Genomic DNA, 20,460 nt, shown 5'->3' with positions numbered 1-20,460 from the left:
TTGCCTTCTAAATAAAAAGTGAGGTTTTTTAGAGTCTTTTGTTTGCTTGTTTGTTTGTTTTTGTCACTTAGGTACTAGAACTATGAATTTTCAGATAATGCTATGAAGATTGCCAGCTCTAAATCGGACGTGCTGCAGTAATTTAACTGTGAAATGAATTCTGGCCCAAGTACAAGAATTGAAGCTTAGGAAAATCATTAAGAGACCATAATCTGATAACACACCTTCTCAGGAAGAACCAAAACCATAAGCTCTTCCACTCAGGTAGCAAATGGCATTTATCTGTATAAAAAATTACGCACTGGATTTTAAACACAACCATTTTTAATATTCTCTGAAATGTTCCTGTCAAATTATTATTTTTTTAAAAAGATTTTTTGCTAAAACACTGTTTTTCTCCATTTTTTAGTTAACTTGTCACTAAAAGAAAAACAAACAAACAAACAAGTACAGTCTTTTTTCCTAGCCATTATCCCTTTACTTATATCCTTTACTTAATAAACACATGAAGACCTTGCAATTTTGTATCATGGCCTTGAAAACCAAAATGTGACTAAAATCTAACTAGATCAAGTTCATAGTTCCATCCATTCAGAATGAATGACATTGAAGTCTTACAGTAAAACTGAGAAGATCTTAGTAACCTGGCTAAACTCCTTATCAGTTTTAAGCAGCAAAATAAATTTCCCAGAGTTCAAAGTACTTTGTACTTTTTTTTTCTTTCCATTTTTAAGTACAAAACTGGATTTGAGAAGTGAAGCTGATGCATGTGGCACAAAGTCTGTTACAAGCAGTTTCAGGACATAACCTTACCTTTCCAGTTGAGAATGGATTCAATTACAAAAACATAAACAATTTAACTTTTCTGGGACCTTTCCGTTCGGACTGAAGATAAGCAAATGAAAGCAGCGATACATAAGAGCTAGTAACATTAAGTTGTAATTCTTATTTGGTTGATACGTGGAGGACTACATTTCTTCAATACCAGGGCAAGGTATGGCAAACACAGTGTTAACCTTAACTACCCCCCCTAACCCACTCCCACCCCACCCCCACCAATCCTCCCCTTTCTCAGCCCCCCTTCTCAAGCCCCATCTCATTCATGCCACATTCCACAGTGGCAGGGTCCAACAACAATATAGGAGGGTACCCAAAATGAAGAGGCAGGGCCCTCCATTCTTCTGCCTCTCTTGAATTAATTAACTGGAAATGAGTTTTGTCAATGTTTTGGAAAGGCAGAGGGGTGAAAAGAATCTGCTAGAATTAATCACAGTGAGAAACTACCTCTTCAGCAGTCTGCCAGAGTTCAGAAAACCCATGAGAAGTGCAAAATAAAAGGAAAGTGGGCTGACTTACCATCCAAAGGAACAAATAAAATTCAAACAAACACCAAAGTCTCCAAAACAGAGACATGCCCCAGTGCAAAGGAATGTAGCATCTGTTGCCACAACAGCTTCAGCTTTGTTTTTAATATACTTGTCACAAAGAGTGAAAGGTATCAAGGCAGAAAACACAATTTATTAACAATTTAATATGCTGAAGGCATGTTTTGTTTAATTCACTAAATATTTACGTACATTCAACATTCCACTGATCTTTATGTAAGGACAGTTATTTAAGCATAATGAGAGAAAACAAAAAACTTTCACTGTTTTGCCCTGGTTCAGCACAGATCTTGTAAAATATAGAGGGCAAATTGCAAAGTAGTTATTTTAGTTGTGTTTTTTTAATGATAGTTGCCCTCAGGCTTAGCAAAGGAAATTCTAACTCAATAGGTCATCTTTGCACTAATGAAACAGGAAAGTAATGACATTTCAACTGTGTGAAAAAGAAGGATTTTTCTCCATAAATTCATCTACCCTACATATATAGAAAAAGCAGACATATCTCTTTGTTTACAACAGGAAGGGAGAACAATTGTATGGCAGTTTCTCCAAGAATGAACAGAACACATTCAGCCAACTGGAACTAAAATTGAAGAAGTCTTGATTGTCTCAGCAGGGAAAACATTTTAAAAGAGAAATCCTCTTTTAATGAATCAACTGTTCTTGATTTTTTTGTTCATGAAGGCTTTTTTCTGGCAGATCTCAGAATTAACTTCTCATCTTGTTTCTCTATTTGTAAACCCATACTCTCAAGGGCAGAATTATCTGCCAGCCCTTTCTCCTCCATCTGGGCAATAAGCTGTTGGTTTCTTTCATTTTGTTCAGTGAGATTTCGGATGGCATATACTGCCCACTGGTTCAGAACTGTTGAATAGAGTTAAGGATCATTACTTAATTTTTTTTTTTTCTTTTTCATTGTAATTTGCTAACATCTTTCCCCCCATTCCCTCAAACCCAGAAAAACTGAAGAAATCAAGGGTTTGAAAAAGTAAGATACCTACAGATTATGTCCCTGTACCCAAAAGACTTGCATATGAAGTAATTTACGTTTAAATGAGGTACATCCATTAACTTCAGTCAAGTTTACTAGGTTTTATCTTGAATAAAAATTTAAAAAGAACACAAACTGCAGGAATTAAAAGGACATTTTAAAAAATAGAATGATAGCTAATTGAACTGTGCTAATAAACTTCTTAATAAAATTAAAATAGAAGATAAAATCATTCACTTCACTGTGCTTACAGTCCTAACACCTCAACACTGCACATCCGAGAACCGGCAAACAACATGAACTGCACGGGTACAAGCAAGAAGATGACTGATTACTCTCACTGCAAACGTTGAAGAAACACAGATAAAGAGAAACACATCCATGCTAACAACTAAAAATAGCACAAGAATGTGGGAGACACTTAAAATATTTAACCTTTAAAATTATCTAGATTCAGTTCTTTGTGCCTGGATGCTTTTACAACCTTGCCAACATAAAAGACACTATGATCAGCGGCAGGTAGTTCCTGCTCGTGTTTAAATGGGCACAAGCTGCAACTTATTCACCTTCTAAGGTGGGCCCTTGGAGCCAGGATTGAGGCACACATTAGGGACATAGGCAAAGGATTTTAACTCCCAGGATTATCAGTCAGGCATTTTCCAAATGAGCTACACTGTTCATTTTATGAACTGTCAGAGTTGTTAGCCCTAATTCTGTAACTGAAAAGCTGTGTGATGATATAATCTTTCCCAAGTTACCCATACGGGAGGCAAGCAATTCTGCGTCACACAAAAGTGGTTTGCCTGCAGGGCACCAATTATTTAGTACATGTAGCTTCACATCCAGTAGAAGAATATGCATAATTTACTCATCTCATTGATGTGTTTTGGGCTGGACAGTGTCTAAGCAGAGAGATGAGATAGTGCTGCCATGGGCATTTGCCAGGGCGTGACTGGAGGGGAAAATCAATGGGGGAAGATGGGAATCCCAGCCAAAAGAATAAAATATGCAAATTGGACATTGTTACACAGTCTATCATGGTAAGATTTGCAAAAACTGCTATTTCTGCACCAGCCACTGCACATGTATTCTTACAACAGTCTTAATACTTTCTGTACATATCTTGCACTGAATGTTGTGCCCACCTCAATCCTGTCTCCTCATAACCACAGATATAGTTTAATGCCAAAAAATACTAGACTAAAATAAAAAGCCCACAAGGAATCCTCAACAGAGAGAAATGTTTAAATGAAGAGTGTATTGGCCAAACATCAGAGGAAACATACATGCTAGGGAACAATACTGCACTGGCATGCATTAGTGAAACGGCCCCCTGCCCTTTAGCAGTAATTCGTATTTACTTAAACATTCATGCAGCACAAAACTGGAAATCAAAAGTGGTAAAGCAGCAACAAATATAACACTATTTTTCCAACAGTTTTTCAAACTGTCAGGGAACACGCTGCATACTTCATATACTGCAAATTTTGTCATTTATTCTGGCCAAAGGCTGGATCCAAGTGGGGTATTGACAAGGTAGAGAAATGTAGAAAAGAAAATCGTATTTCACATGGAAACCTAAAAAGGTGAACCTGACAGAGAATCAATGTATTGTCTTCTGACAGTGTATCACTACTACAGTTAAATGAAAAGACAAGTGCCAAAATATGTATGTAAGTTAGATAAACTGAGTATTTCCACTGAAGATTACATTTGTGTATAAAAAACCTAACAAAATATCACAGAAATCCAATCATACAGAAGCAGAATCTCCTTAATCAGCTTCAATGGAGAGAAAAAACTTCAGAATGCTGGAACATGCAACGAATGGAGATGAATAAGCACATGGAAAGAGGCTGATACCTATCACCCGTAGCTCCAATTTAGGGCATTTAATGAGTGCCAGAAAGTAACATGAAGTTCTTCCAGTGTATTTGAGAAAAATGCTGTCACCCCCATGGCTCTTCTCCTAGGAGGAGGTGCAGAGTTCTCTGGTGCTAAACCACAACACTGAATTTCACTTGCATAAAAAAATATCTAAAAAAAAAAAAAAAAAAAATCAAAAACTGATAGTTTTCATGCAAAGAGCCTCCCAGAAAATAAAAAAGTACTCTTTTTTTTTTTTTAATTTTTAATTTGTCTTGGGAATACTCCTGCTGCACTTCTAAAATCCACAGCAAATGATGTTTTCCTATTATCATATCCATTCATGCTTAGATAATATCTAAGACACCCCCATTATTTTATGAACTCTGTCAGCATTATGGCATTTATCATTATTGACTACTGTAGCTGAAGCTGCAAAATGGTTTCAATAACGTTTTTCACTCATTCAAAAACTCTTTTCTGTATACAGGTTTTCCATTGTAAATTCAGGCATGAATATGCATGATTTCCCTTGTTCACATGCTGTGTGAGGCTAAGACCTTTGGATGGCTGTGTGCAGAACTAGACAGCCTTAAGTGTCAGCAGAGATTAAAGCTAGTCGCCAGTTAATATTCACATTACCCTCTTGCTCCTCTCCAAAAATAGAGACACACAGAGAAAATTAAACATATTCGAGAGTCTCTAATCCTACCAACAATTTAAGCACTTTATTGTAAGCTCAGCTTTAGAAAGAGAGCTTCTAAAGTTTCCATAGTTACCACAAATAACAGCATGAGCCTGTTTGTTGTCATACAGCATAAAAGAAATGTAGCAAGCACTGTAGAGCTGACTGGAGCAATGCTGTCTAGATTTTTCCAGCAGAACATACTGCAGTGTCAAATTAATGTTACAGACAAGGAAGTGAAGATTACATCTCTCTACTGCAGTGGAGAGGGCATACAAAAGAAATTAAAATTTAATTTCATTTTTGCAGGAGCTTCACTACTAGACCGTGTCCAGTAAACAAGTATATGTATAGAAATTCTTTTCCAATGCAGTTTAGTACTGTATGCTATATGATTCCTAAATTATTTTTACTTACACAAACAATACAGAACCACCTTGTTTTGTGTTTCACACTTGTGTAACAAGTTTTCAAACAGCAATTTAACCATCAATCTCTGGATCATAACTTCAACTGTCAGGGAGGAGGCAAGGAGGCAGAAAGGAAAGGTGTCTGCCCTAAAGAATAAAAAGTGTTGCTATCTGTAATTAACAAATACAAAAACTATGTCCCGTGAATTCTCTAGTAATTTTGCCATTGACTGCAAAAGGGAACTTTTCATAATTCTATTCTTTATTTTCTTATGGACTCTGCTACCACAGGCTGCAAGAGCAAGCTAGTGCTAGCAATAAAATACTGACTGATTTAGGAGTTTACTGCCATATGAAAATACAATTGCGTGTTGTCAGGAGCCAATAACCAATACCCTGTTGTGAAGCATTACTGGAGAGGTGGACTGATAAAAAAAAACAACTCCACCTTTTCATTCTCATCTCAGGTACTCAAATTTGCTAAGTCTGTTGTAACCTCCATGACCGCTCTTCTGTTCCTGGAAAAGTGATGGAACAATAGGTTTTGTATACTCTCTCTAAGCAATTGGAAGAGAAGGTTATCAGGAGTAGTCATAATGGATTCACCAAAGGGACATCTCTTCTTGGTGCTGCATAGCAGCAGGACAAGGAGTAATGGCCTAAAAGTTGAACACAGGAAGTTCTGTACTAACATGTGGAAGAACTTCTGTACATTAAGGATGATGGAGCGTTGGAACAGGTTATACAGAGAGGCTGCGGAGTCACCTATGGGAATAATCAAGATCTGTCTGGATGCCTACCAGTAAGACCTTTTGTAGAGTACCTGCTTTAGCAGGGAGCTGGACTCAGTGATCTACTGAGGTCCCTTCCAACTCCTGCAATTCTGTGATTCTGTGATCTCTATGAACGGTTCTGTTCAATAGTATGGATTCTACAGATGAAAAAGAGTTGACATAACTATTAATGAGTTTTGAATCTGACTTGGTAGATAAGCATGAATACATAAGTAATGCTGAAAGTACTTTGCTTGAAAAAGGAAAGTAATAAGTTCTCAAGCAAGTTCAGTATTATCATTAACTGATATAGGACATTAAAGAATAGGGGCAAGGAGACTGAACTATGTACTTTGTTCTTCTTAAGTTCTCTTGATGTTTATTATTTCTGAGAATTTCTATATGCAACGTAATTGGTGGAGGCCTGATATGCTACATAGTTCAGATACTTTTGTTTGTTTCAGTTTGAGAATTACCTGCACTACATTAGTTTTTCTATAATTAAACAACTGCTTTGCAAACTCCCTTCCACAACAGTCAGTTGACGAAAGGAGAAAAAGATGATATTCCTTGTCTGATTTCATTAACTCATTTAATTCAGATTTTTTGACTACTTAAACATTAAGTTTATTCAAACCAAATATAGAAAGAGATACAAAACATTACCAAGACTGACAACCCACACAATTTGGAATCATAATTAAACTGACATTTTATGCAATAGCTAAAGCTGTCTTTCTTCTCAAAAAGCTTTTCTGGAACAGGTCTATAGGACTGGAAACCAGAGTTAATCAAACACAGTCCTTGCTAACTATATTTTATACTTTCCAGTCTTCAGCACACAATCCAATTCTTGCTACAACTTCTACAGACAAGAATGAAATACTGAAGTGTTAAATTACAAGAATTACTTCCACTTATGGACCTGACTGGATCACCCTGGCGAGAAATAAAAAGATCTTCCTGTTAAGACTTTCAAGTCATTTTAAGTACTTTCATACCACAGCAATTTCAAAACAATTTTTCTCACCATTAAAACAGGTCTCTAGACAGCTACTGGCACTGTTAATCACGTTTGTTATTAATGTGCTATGACTGACCACATGTAGAAGATAGTCATGATTTTGGTCCCTCACTGTCAGACAAATAGCTTACAAAGTTCTATACGTCTCTTCCTATTGGGGATTTTAGTAGTTTTTTTGTAGTACTAGAAGCTGTAGAAAATGACATCAATTTCTTAAAACTTTTCCTTCATCTGTAAATAAGTTTTATGCAATAGTTAAAGCTGTCCTTCTTCTCAAAAAGCTTTTCTGGAACAGGTCTATAGGTTGAAGACATTACCTGAAAAAAGTAATCATAGAAAACAGAAAGATCTAAGGATCTTAACATATTTACTTATTTTGAAGAAGTTATATAATATTTTTGAAGCACATGTTTGGGACTCCATTTATTCCCGACATTTGATTATCACCATCAGAAAGGAATTCAGTCTATGCAAACTTGGAATATTCTGCGTAGAAGCTACAACAAAAAGGCCTAAAATTCTTTGGTTGTTGTATTTTTACTTAGCAGATTCCACAACAGTCAATACCATCCATGTCTGCAGTTGCCACATCCTGAATTAAAAGGCTGGAAACAGGCAGTGCCTTATCAGCCAGGAATGTCCTTCCCTTCACCCTGCTTGACCTGGCTCTTGCAGAGAGTACAATCAAACTCATCTCATATAGCAGCTTCAAAGGTGGAAGTACTCTGGATGCTGTAAGAGGCATTTATTCCTGATCTATAGCATCAGGGAACTGAGAACAGAGGTTCAATTTCACTGCAACTCTCATTTGCTCATAGGTCAGTAGGAGAGTTGGACCATCCACCTCCAAGCCAGCTTCAATCTTGACCACTATGTGGCAGCAAAGCTCTGCTGGAAATGCACTATTAAGGTGCCTGCAGCCGGCCCTGCCCTTCTCTTCCTCCTCCTTCTCACTAGGAGGGAAGGAGTAGATTGGTACAAGCACTTCAAGTCCAAACCCACCTCCATGAGCTATTTAGATTAAGAAAGAAAGCCTACCCATAAAAATATGAACTAACGTTTACAGTTAGAATTCCACTCTGCAGAATAATATTGCTTTGCCAGAGCAAAATCTCAAATGATATGATTTCAGAAAAGATCAATGGGCCAAACTACCAAATAGTTTCAATATTAGGACTGCGTATAATTCACAGTCTAAAGAAATTAAGAAACATCTGTAGGAGAAAATAATTACATACTGCATATTTTCTGTTCCTCAACCTTCCAGCAGTAATTTTTTCCTTCACCAAACATCATCTTCTTATAGCTACATATACTTCTACCAGTCTCCAAACATCCTACCTGTTAGCTGTTTCTTAAAACATGCCTTTGGTATACAGTTTCCTTTAAAACTGAGCTGATGTACTATGTATAATAGGTATATTACAGGTATGTTATGTCTCATGTATAACTTCCAGTGAAATTTAATCCAACTAAACATCTACGGCCAACAATTTAAGACCCGAATGGGCAATTACTGATCTTTAGTCCAACACTTCTGCAAAGAATACAGACCACTGAAATTTAAGGCACTCTTGAAATCGAGCCTGTCAATTCTGTTTTATGCATATTTTTTATGTATTTTTCTGAAAGATATCCAGTATTGACTGGGAGATTTCACTGAATCCTTAATATTCCACTGGCTAAATCTTTTCACTCATTACAGTCTGAGATTTCTTTACAGTTCAGGCTTTTTCAAACACTAACTTTTATTATGGATGTGAAAAACAACACCACCACCACCACCATTACAAATCTTGATCACAGCAATCAGTACGGATCTTTTTTATGAACTAAGCACAAAAACAGAGGAAGACAAAAGATGCTTTCCTACATTCTTGACCCCTCTTCCTTCCATTTGTACTTTTCAGTGCTTCTTCTGAAGTTCAGGCACCGGGTTTATGTGACGAATTATGCCAAAATTTGCTATTTGGCTACAAGGGCAACACCAGCTGCCTGCTCCTTTCAGCTTTTTTCTGAGTAATTTCATTAAAATGAAAAAGATAACCCAAAAACATCCAAGTGGCCTCTTAGCACTGCCCTCAAAAATAGAGTTCTAGCTCTTCATGTTATTTGGAAATACTTTTCCAGCACTACTTAACTATGCAATGGACAGATCCAGATTTTGAGACTCTTTCTTTCAGGGCTTGCTTGTCTGATTTTAGTTATACACAGCCCACATCAGTGATGGCCAGATAACTGGTACCTGATTTTCGTTAAATTGATGTATACTACTTCAGTAATTTGACTTATTCGAGTAATTATATAGATTTTTTTTCCACCTGTTTCACTTGTATTTCTAGGTTAGCAGATCACACTAGACACCACTGAAAAGTTTACTATATCCAAGCTCCTTATATATATGTTTTTACATTTGTCAGCTAAGAAACATTTAATCCATATTCTATGCAGCTCCTTTCATTCTCTGCAGGACTTAAAAGGAGAATGTCAACACACCTTAGCACACTAAGAAATTAAACATAATTTCTGTCAAGTACTATGAAGCTACTAAAGCCATACTACATACTTAGTTACACCAAGCTATGTTTTTACATTATTTTAATAATGTCTTATGCAATGGCTTAATTTTTTTTTTTTAAATGTAAGCCATAACCTCTACTTTGTTACACTTTTTCCTATACTTGGACTTGTAATACCAGCTTAAGACCATGAATATGACACATTCATTTTCACTGCTTAGGTTGCCCATTTTTAAAAAAATTGTGACTTACTTTTAATAGAAACTCATAATTTATGAGTAATAAATCACCTGTTTTAAAACAGAAAGAATCACGCTTTTGATACATTTCAAGCTAATACACTACAGTTACCATATTCTATTACACTACTCTTGTTTTAAGAATTCATGACAACTAAGCTCAAGCACTAGTTACCTATAACAGGTACTAGAAAGTTAGGAAATACGTACAATAAGAAGAAAAAGCTTCAATTACTGTTACATGTTCAAAATGCCTCAGCTTATCTTCTTTTCCCAAGTACAGAAAGCAAAAATTAAAATTCCACTATGTTGAAACTCATGTATCAAATAACTACTAAAGCTTACTGCAAGCACTGAGGCTTAAAGAACTGAAGCAAGGGGGATGGTAATCGCGTTAACAAACTCAACAGATATCAGGAAGATTGTGGTCATCTTAAATTTCCTTAGACATACAAACAAATAAGCTCCACCCATACAGAGACATACACTCATGCACATCTGTATGTATACATACAGAAATAAACAGCTTTTCTAAAACCCTTATTAAAATGGAAATTAAAGAGGTCAAATAGAACTTCAAACAATCTTGCACGAGACTGGAAAAAACATCTTAACACATGAAATGCAGTCACGACAACTCTAATCTATATTTCTGAAAACTAAGAAAGTGAGATAAGCAGAATCACAATTTGGATAGAAGCTTTTTCTATTTTCAATAGAGATTCAACTACATGTGTAGATTATTCAACAAGGATCTCTATGCCTACCCACTTTTCAGCATAGCACTCAAATACTTTATGGATTAAGGGCTTCTGAATAATGCAGATGCTCTAACTCCCACACTAATGCTTTCAAATATAATTTCAAATGTCACTTCATGACAAATAAAACAACGAAGGTAAATGAAACTCCAGTTCCAGTGTCATAGATATTAGATGAGATCCAGCATGCATCTAAAAATAACATCAGTCAAATCAATGGGTGTTCTGAAAGATGCAACTGAATTATAACCAACTAAGCTTTTTCCATCATGTTTTGCAGATAGCCACTGGCCACCATTACAAATGCTGTGATCACAGGAAATGTCAGCATTTCTTTGAAGGAACACTAAGAGATAAGAACAAATCATCAGGGTAAGTGGGGACTGAAAAAATACACTTAGGGAGACAGAATGCAAAGGCTAGATTTTGGAAAACATTTTGGAAATTACAAGAACAAAGACTATGCAAAGATCCAGGGAAGAGAAGGAAAAAGACAAAAGGATCAGGAAGAAGCTATGTAAGACAATGCATTCACCAGCTGAAAGTACAGACTGTTTTAACAATACTGACAGATAATGGAACAACAGAAAAATGTCAAAATAAAGATATTATGCAGAGCATAATTACATAACGTAATTATGTAAAAATACAATAATTAGCCATATTACATCTGAATTTTTTTTGAGGCATGCAAAAAAACAACATCAAGAAGAAGGACTGAAATACGATAAGGCAGTTGTAGGAAGCATTCCATACTCAGCAATATTTTTGAACCATTCTTAGGTTTATTTAAACAAGCAAACAGAACAAACAAAAAACACCTTTAGGACTCAAATTTTTAGTCTCAATTCAGAGAATTTTTTTAAAAGCCTACCAAAAAATTAAGCAAGCTGTTCGAGCTATAAAAACAACAAAAAAATCTTCTATTTGTTTGTTTGTTTATTTTGTGCTCTTGGTAACTAAAGATCTGCTTTAGTCTCAAGCCTGTCATGAATTTCAGTCCACCAAGACGATTAGGACGGAAGATAAATACGACAATATTTCATGTAGAAACAGAATCATTAAATTCTTTAGTTTTACATGCATGAGTTGGTGCTTACATAGACTACTCTTTTCAAGGGACTACAAGTATTTTAATGTGACATTTTAAACAGTCTTCTTGCTTTCTGTATAGCTCTGTTAAACATTCTCCAGCACACACATTATTGATTACAGTTGTCATTTGTTGCAAGTGAGGAGAAGTAAAATACTAAGGAACAGACTTCATATTTGCATGCCATCAAATCTGCTTTAGTATTTTATGTATCCTCAAGAAAACTAATACTAACTTCCCTATGAAATTCGTATTTCAGTATTCTCACCAATCATTCATGAAATTAAGGAATCAGCAATTTGAAATATGCCACCGTTAAACGCTCAAATAAATTTGATCTATTAACAGTTCTCGAAGAAAAAAACTCTATAAATTAATTCTGAGAGTTTGGGGATTTTTTTTGTTATCTTCTACAAGAGTTGCGTGTTAGGCAAAAACTCCAATATGCTTGGCAACTGTGAACTAATTAAGACATCACAATGTAGCATCAATTTCATTTACCAGGAAAGTACCTTTATGTACTCTAAAGAACTCAAGAAAGTCATGTTATATATGAAATGAAGCTAGAAATTTGATACCAGAATTGTAACTCCCAATTTTCTTCCCAAATCAAGAAGCTGAGAAAAAAAGGAGGCAGAACTTTCATTTCCCAGACAATCTCTCCATGAGCTGCACACTACATTCCTCCCGTGGTCTTATATTAAGGAGGACTTTGTATTTATAAAAAAAAAAGAAACTTTATTACTGATCCAGCCAACTGATGCAGAACATCTCACAAGAAAACCCTACATTTTTTGTTCTCAACCTCAAGTAGATATTTTTCCTCCGACAAAATAAATGCTTCAGAAGTGCACTCTGAGTCAGAAATTAAATCAACCAAATATAAGGATTAAGTCTTTTTTTTTTTTTTCTTGGTTCTTTTTGTTAACTCTAGGTGGGTTCTGTTCCAAATAATTTTCAAAATATAGAAAAGATAAACAGTGGGTTAAGACATGGAAGTTACATTCCAATTCTTAAGATGGGAAGTCAATGTCAAGAGTGATTCAAAGTAGGATTAAGTTACACAAATGCCTTCTGTGCCCTTTTCAACAGGGACCACAAACCTTGATCTTGTCTCTTTATAGAAGTCCCACTTTGGATACTTCACTCAATATCCTATTAAAAAAAAAACCAACATAACACAATGCACTACTTATGATGGAATCCACACTTCTTTGGTCCCCTAACACTTCTGTAAGAACAAGACCGGCTACTTGCAATGCTCCTTTCATGAGCTTAAAGATCCCCACATGTATAGTGACAGAAATAGACAATGGTGGGCAGATGACCTTCACAACTAAAACCAAAAGCATCATTGAGGAATAGCTTTGTTTTTCTTTTCATCATGATAAGTTTGAAGCCTCTTGGGAATCATTTACAAAGTGGGCCCACTGCAGCTGCTACAGAATCCATTACTGTACAACACTAAAGGACTCCCCTGTGTACCACGTGGACCCCATAGGCTCCATTAGTATCAAACAAAATATAGCTACAAAGAGTTCACAGCAACTTGCAGAAACATGATGTCATCTGCTGAACAAAGTCAAAAAAAAACGCCCCTCTCAGGGACTGCACTTGCTCAGCAAACAGTCATACTTGCACCTGTTCTAACTTCTGACTGGTTCATCTGAATAGAAAACAGAGAAAGGAACCTGAAATTTGTGTATATGCCATTAACCAGAAATTCTCCATGCATTCCAGGGATTTAAAAAAGAATTGTCAGCATGTGGGAGTTCAATTGGATTGAACCAGCGTATGCCACTACATGATTTCTTCCTGCTTGACAATTTTTAATTTTCATTTTATTTCCACCTATAGTAGTCACCTGCTACTCAGATGCTATTTAGCTATTGTCTCTGGCAATATGAACCTAAAGGTCCAGGTCAACAAGTTTCTGCTCTTCAACTGTGCTGACAAGTCCCATTTTTTTTTACTGCCAATCTGTAGCTCCTCAGCCACTGTGGGGACACTAAAAACTGAGTCACTACTACCTTTTTGTTAAAGTCACAGTGCCAACCAGCACTGGTTTGGAGCAATTAAGATTCTCACAGTGTTCTGTATCAGAGGATCAGGGTTGCAGCAGCAGCAGCCTGCGATAATGGAAAACCGCAGCCCTCTGCCAAAGAACACAATTCTTTTTAGCCCAAGCAGACTTCAGACTTATGCACCAAAGAAGCTGTCTATGGGATGAGGACAAGGGTAATTTCTTCCAAATGGACAGAACTTGACAGGCTATGGAGAGTTTTCATCAGTAGTTGAGTTCTTTTGCATTGACCATAGCCATTGAAATAATGTTGTTTTATGTATGTCATGAAAATACAGTCAAATATTTCATTTTAAAATGGTGAATGCAGAGGCAGTGCCTAAAGCAAGCTTTCCAAAGAAAGATAACCATTACTGATATAATATTATGCTGTCTTTTTTTCCCAGACATAAAGGGATAGCCACATTTACATGAAAATGCTCAACAATATCATGCTTTACTCTAAAAAGTCAAGTCACACTCCTGTTTTTGCTTTCTGCTGGCTTCTATTCAGCAGTGAGGCTTTTTCACTGTATGTGGCTTGTTTTACGTGGTACTCTGTAACTCAGAAATAAAATGTCTGTCAGTTCCCTCTAAAGTTTTTGCTGGCAACTCACAAAAAATGACAATTGTTGTCATCATACAACAAATGACCATTGTTGTAGACCATAGCAACTGGATTTCTTCTAATTCCAGCTAAAAGTTTCATGAACCACAATTATACCTGTTGCTGTCATCAAGTCAGAATAAGGCTTATGGAAGGAGCATATGAAAATTAACTTCTTTTGCTCCATTTCCATCCACAATTCAAATTACTCAAACTAAGGACTAAAGACAATGTATGGATATCCACAGTAGCTACAGCTCCTTTCACTAATGCTGAATATTTTTATTGATGAAACAAAGCCATCTGGGTGTTTACTCATACAAGTAAAATTATGTGCATGCACATACCACACAACAATATCTTTTTTTTTTCCTATGTGTGACTGCACTTTCACTAACAGAAAAACATGCCTAATTAGGGTTAACATAACATAGACACCTACAGAAGATGAATTCCAATTAACTTCTGTCACAAAATCAATGTATTGAAAACTGACTAAAGGAATCTCATAACTTTAAGACTGGTAAGCAATCTCCCATAATCAAAATATTATATTTTCAAAACTGCATTTCACTTCTCATCTTCAAAATTGACCACTAACTAGCAGTTACTACATTGCAGTGTTCTGAATGCAATGACCATTTGTAAATTTGCAACAAATATTTTTAAGGGCAGTCATTACATTTTAAAAAGATGAGCCTAAATGTCAGGAAGATGCAAAAAACAGAGAGCAACTTTCAGAGAGTGCCACTGTGAGTTAAGGTAAACTGAAATGTCTTCAATAATAAATATTTTTGGATGTTGGGGATCAACAATACTTTGATCAGAATGGGCTAGCCTCCTTTCTTGTGCTAAGCAACTGGTAACTGTGAAAGGTCAGAAACGAAGCTGGAAGGAGCAGGAAGAGATGAGAAAAAGGTAGCGGATGAGGAGATGGGCCCTTTTCTGATGCTATAATCTGTGGATATGGGATATGAGGAAGATGATGACTAAGGGAGCAGAATAAAAGACATTTTATTCTAGACACCAAAATATGAATTCAAATTGAAAAAAGCTGAAGTAATGCAAACATATCAGCTGAACTTCAGCTTGTAATTTTATAACTAATGAACTTCCTGGTATTTCTATGCACATTACAAAGTTGTTCGAGAACTCAAAGGATGCAATTTTATAGTAATGACAGGTTTACATAGGAATTCATTTTAAGATAAGAGCAGACCCATTTCTCTTTCAGTGTGCTTCAATATGCAAAAAAAAAAAAAAAAAAAAAGAAAAAAAAGACTTATTAAATAAGATTTCTCCTCTCAAAAATAATAAAGGACTCTTAAGATCTAACATGGCAGTTTACTTTTTCCTGATGAACTGCATATTGTAGGAAAACGATTTTTTTCTACCCAGAAAAGAATTGTATCACTTTTACCACAATTACACCTTCTTTAGACAATTTTGTAGGTATGACTTGGAGGCAGAACTCGATAAAATCTTCAAAATCAGAGCATTTACTTTGTTTTATGTAGAAAATCTAACAACAGCTTAGCTATTGAGATTGGATGTCTCAAAACAGACAAAGCTCAAATAAAAATGTGCATCTACACAGAGCTTTAGGAGAAAATACAAGATGATCTTATATTAAAGGAAACTAGCTGAAGCTTTTCCAGCCATTTTTACAAAAGGAGACACAAGCAACACAGCCTGAAACCACAAAAACAGGCCCTAGGAAAAAAAGAATACAAAGGAAAGTTTCTGGACATGACTTCCTAAAGAAACCCATGTCGAAGAGCTGCAGAACAATTTCCCTTCCTTGCAGTATTCTACATCCTCTTGGGAGGTGAGTGATTGTATTCAATTTTCAGCAACTCTTTCAGCATCTATCTCAAGAGATGTCTATACACTTTCTTTAAGAAATATTCCTTGAAAGGAGACAAAGTACATTCTCTCTGGATTGCAAGGTTACAATGCGGGTATGTTTCAATTTTAAGCAAGTATGCTTTCAAATCAGTAAGAGCACTGTTCTGTTTCACAAGCACCACAAAATGGGTTTGTTCCAGGCAGAACTGGGTGCTAAGAGGGAGATGGGAATTAGCAAAATCTCTTCAGACGAATGCTATGCAATGCAACGGAGCTGGACACCCACATGCTACCGAGGCCTTGGTTTATGGGGTCTGGAAGAATCCAAACATTCTAAGAAGCAGATAAAAGCTGAATTGGATACAGACAGCTCAGTACACAGCAGACAAGGAATGCTAACAGGCAGAAGAGAAGCAGGGAAGCAATAAATTCAAGCAGTACAGCACTGTTTGGAATAACTTCATGCCAAAACAATAAATGCAGTAGCCAGAAACTGCTCTCCAAAAGCTGACAAAGCAAATTTTGCCACAGCAGGCTAGTCTCTACTCTGCCCAAGTGCTACTACATTTTCACGTACCTGCATGCTATGGATCAGTGATGAAAGCTCATATTAAGATGTGTCACTATGTTTAGTAAGCCGTTAAAACCAATTAAGTGAAGTTTTAACTTCTGGCAAGAAGTTTATAGTTCAGCCATAAAATGCTGGTTTGTACCAGAAGTTGTAAGAACTTTGACAATTTAGTAAAAGCTCCCAATGTATTTTCTTTTCACTCAAGACTGTAAATTACAGTTCTACTCTTTGAAGGCCTCAAATTATTCTCTTTTTCTAACAGTTAGAATGAAAAATTAGTCATAGAAAGATTCCAAAAGTTGCTGCATGGTTGTGCTTTCAAGCATAGGAACAGTCACTCAGGATCAAAACTCCTTACTATGTTTTTTTCAGGGCTGCTCTTTTGCTTGGAGAAGGATAATGGGATCCTGTTCGTTCTGCAACCCAGCAGTGCCTCTTTCCAGAATGGGAACAGGGAAGTACTGCTCTACTGTTCAATGCACTGTCAGACACACTGCCAAGATTCTCTCTGCAGGAAATGTGATTAACATAAAAACATTACACATAAGGCAAGTAGTGATAAGTTGATGGACACTTCACATTCATTACTTCTCCACCTACCCTTTTATGACATATTTATATGTAGATGATGTTCTACATCGTCTACGTATCATCTATCTATCTACATCATGTATGGAAACATTTTCACAACTTTTCTTTTTTTTAATGATACTTGTTACAAAGAAGCTTTTTCATAAAAAGTACAGAATAGTTTGAATTGGAAGAGACCTTAATAACCATCTAGTTCAAAATTCCTGACATAAGCAGGGACACCTCTCAGTGGACCAGCTTGCCCAGGGGCCCATCTAGCCTGGCCTTGAATGCCTCTGGGGATGGAGCATTCACAGTTTCTCTGGGCAACCTGTTCACAGATCACCCTCTCTACACATGGTAAATAATCTTTTCCCCATATACCTAATCTAAATCTCCTCTCCTTTAGTTTAAAAGCAGTACCCTTGTTCCATGTAGTGAAGCCACCACAAAGTTTCCCTGGAGCCTACTCTTTTCTCGGCTGAAAAACTCCAACTCAGCCTGTCAATAAGACAAGTGGTCCAGCTCTCTGACCATCTTCATAGCCCTCTTCTGGACACACATATGAGTTAAATCAGTTGAAAGAAAAAAGAAAAACATTAGTTTAGTATGGGAAAGCTAACATTACTTTAAAATTGGAAAGGCACTTGATTTCCAGATGCATTTATCAGAATCTTATACAGAACTAATGATTAGCTGACAGAAAACAACTACTCTAGTTAACGCACCAGCAAGATTACAATGCAGTTCATGAACAGATGGGTAAAACAGTCCAGTTAATAGTTGTCCATCTTCAATGTGAACTTATTTCCTTCCAACAACTCTGTCTTAGAAAGACTGCTCTTAAACTCCAGAAGAAACAAAAAACAACAAAAATGAGGAACTATGTTGTTTATATTAAAATCTGCTCAACATTCCAATAACCTACATCATTAATACTCTTGATTATATACATTATCATTTTGTAGCTTGTCTGCTTTGTCTCCATGTTTAGAGTAAGTTCTCCACAGTCACATTTAATAAGTGAGTTGAATTGATTTACTATAGCTTACTGAATAGATTTCAGTTGAAATGAGAGCTCCAAGATTGGACACAACAAATATATTCTTAATTCGGAGTTCTATCACAATCAGCTGTCTGAATTTATATTTGTAAAACAGTAATATTTATTGTTTTAAGAAGTAGAGTATAACTGTGTTTCAATTTACTTAATGTCCAGTTAATGAAAGCATCTTCATGAATTCACTCACTTTTGAACCAAGCATTAAAAATAAGCTACAAACTACTGAGGTTAGTAAGACTTAGATACTGAGTGAAAGCAATGTTGACATGCTTACATTTAACTCTTCACCTTCTTTCTTTTACTTTTCTAAAATGTGTCATATTTAATATATTAGAATTCTTCCATAAAGGATACAAGGATTGTTGTCATCAATGCTGCAATTGTCTAGAATCAGGGGGATGCCATCCAACTCGTAAACCTAAAATAAACACAAAAGCTTAAATCAACAGATTGCTCAACAGTACTAATGATATTTCACACAAAAAATAAAGCAAAAATGTGAAAGTGATGTTTGCTTGATTAAAGATATTAAATGTAAAAACTAAATTGAAGAGTAAAAAAAGCTTTCATTAGCAGTAAGTATAAAACAATAGTAATGAAAACAGACGTTAACTTAATAGTCCTCTTTCATCTACCACATATTTGACTGAGGTATTTTTCCATCCAAGTTCTGTCATATGCCTATTATGCTGAGCCAGAGAATCTACACTTACTGACAGGCAATGTTTGCTTTCTGGAAGAAAAATGAAAAGCTACCGGGTGGAAAAAAAACAGGAAAACAATGTAAAATACAAATACACACAACTGCTAGCTAGTGTGGAACTGCCTGTCTTGCTCATCTTCTATACACAGCCTTCAAATGTGCTACCTGCACATACCTAAGCACAAATTCTTTGTATCAAATGAGAGCCACCAACTATAATTCCTTTGACAAGGTCTTCACAGTACTAAAACAAACAAGCAAAGATGAGATCTATTATCTTTCATTTTATGTATATACAAATGTGAATTCACAAACACCATCAAACATTCATGTTTGTGGATGTGTAATAGTACAGACTTCTTATGGATTCATATACCAATACGTATGATCTCATCGACAGCTTAGGGCAAACTGATCTTAACTATATATGTGCAGCATAGTTATTTTAAGAAAAATATACTCCATAAGAAATTTATCTATTATTTTAAGATATACTGCAGTACCATACATCATCATGCATATTTGTAGGCTTAGGAAAGGTTACCAATTTAAATGGAAACCTATTCTAAATCACCTGCGAAATTTCAACCTTCAAGTATCTTCTTAGAACATATGAGCATTTATTTTGAAAATAGAAAACTAGTGATATTTTAATAAGACTTAATCATGTGATGTACATTTTTACTATTTTTAATATTCTTTAAAGTTCTTTAAGCTGTCTGGACATGGTCCTCTGCAACCTGTTATAGGCAAACTTGAACAGTGCGTCCAGACAAGACGTCCCTCCAGCAGCCCCTTCCAACCTCACACATACAATGATTACAATGCAATTACAATGATTTGATGGAAATCATACTTGCTTAAGTCTTACATTTTTTAAAATTCCTTAAAATTTAATTTCAAACCAGGAACTACTGAGCAAAGGAATTTAGGTACAATGCCACTTTAGAATGTGGATTGATCATGGGATTCTTTCTTTCACCTTTTTTTGCACAAGGTCAAAAGCATTTTTATCTATCTTATAAAACAGCACATCAAAGTTTACACTACAGGATGGATCAGCTTTCTCAAATGTTGAGAGAAATTGGGTAAGGGGAAATTTACATTTGAAATCCAAAACAGATGAGAAAAACTAAGTTAGAGACAAATCTGCACACGTCTTACAAGTTGTTCTTTAGATAATCTAATGCTGCAACATGAGAAAGTAACAGTAGCAGAGATAGATATACAGGCAGACAAGGTTTACATGCAAAAAAATCAAAGGCCATTGCTTGGTCTAGACCTGACTGG

The 20,460-nt window shown here is 35.8% G+C and overlaps 1 protein-coding gene across 1 annotated transcript in view; it reads right to left on the bottom strand.

The window, feature by feature from the left end:
- Positions 1-1,498: 1,498 nt before the first annotated feature.
- The window catches only part of ATXN10 (ataxin 10), a 93,847-nt gene continuing 74,885 nt past the window's right edge, over positions 1,499-20,460 (bottom strand). The window contains exons 10-11 of the mRNA XM_042834889.1: positions 18,822-18,885; positions 1,499-2,249 (exon numbers count right to left, since the gene is read on the bottom strand). Of these exons, the coding sequence (XP_042690823.1) occupies positions 2,062-2,249; positions 18,822-18,885 (252 nt within the window). The 3' untranslated portion in view covers positions 1,499-2,061. The remainder of the gene's footprint in view (positions 2,250-18,821; positions 18,886-20,460) is intronic.

The sequence above is a fragment of the Centrocercus urophasianus genome, unplaced genomic scaffold, assembly GCF_019232065.1.
Source record: "Centrocercus urophasianus isolate 14NV4802_14NV808 unplaced genomic scaffold, USGS_Curo_1.0 seq_5, whole genome shotgun sequence".
In the NCBI taxonomy this organism is placed as follows: Eukaryota; Metazoa; Chordata; class Aves; order Galliformes; family Phasianidae; genus Centrocercus; species Centrocercus urophasianus.
This window is presented reverse-complemented; position numbering and strand designations above follow the sequence as displayed.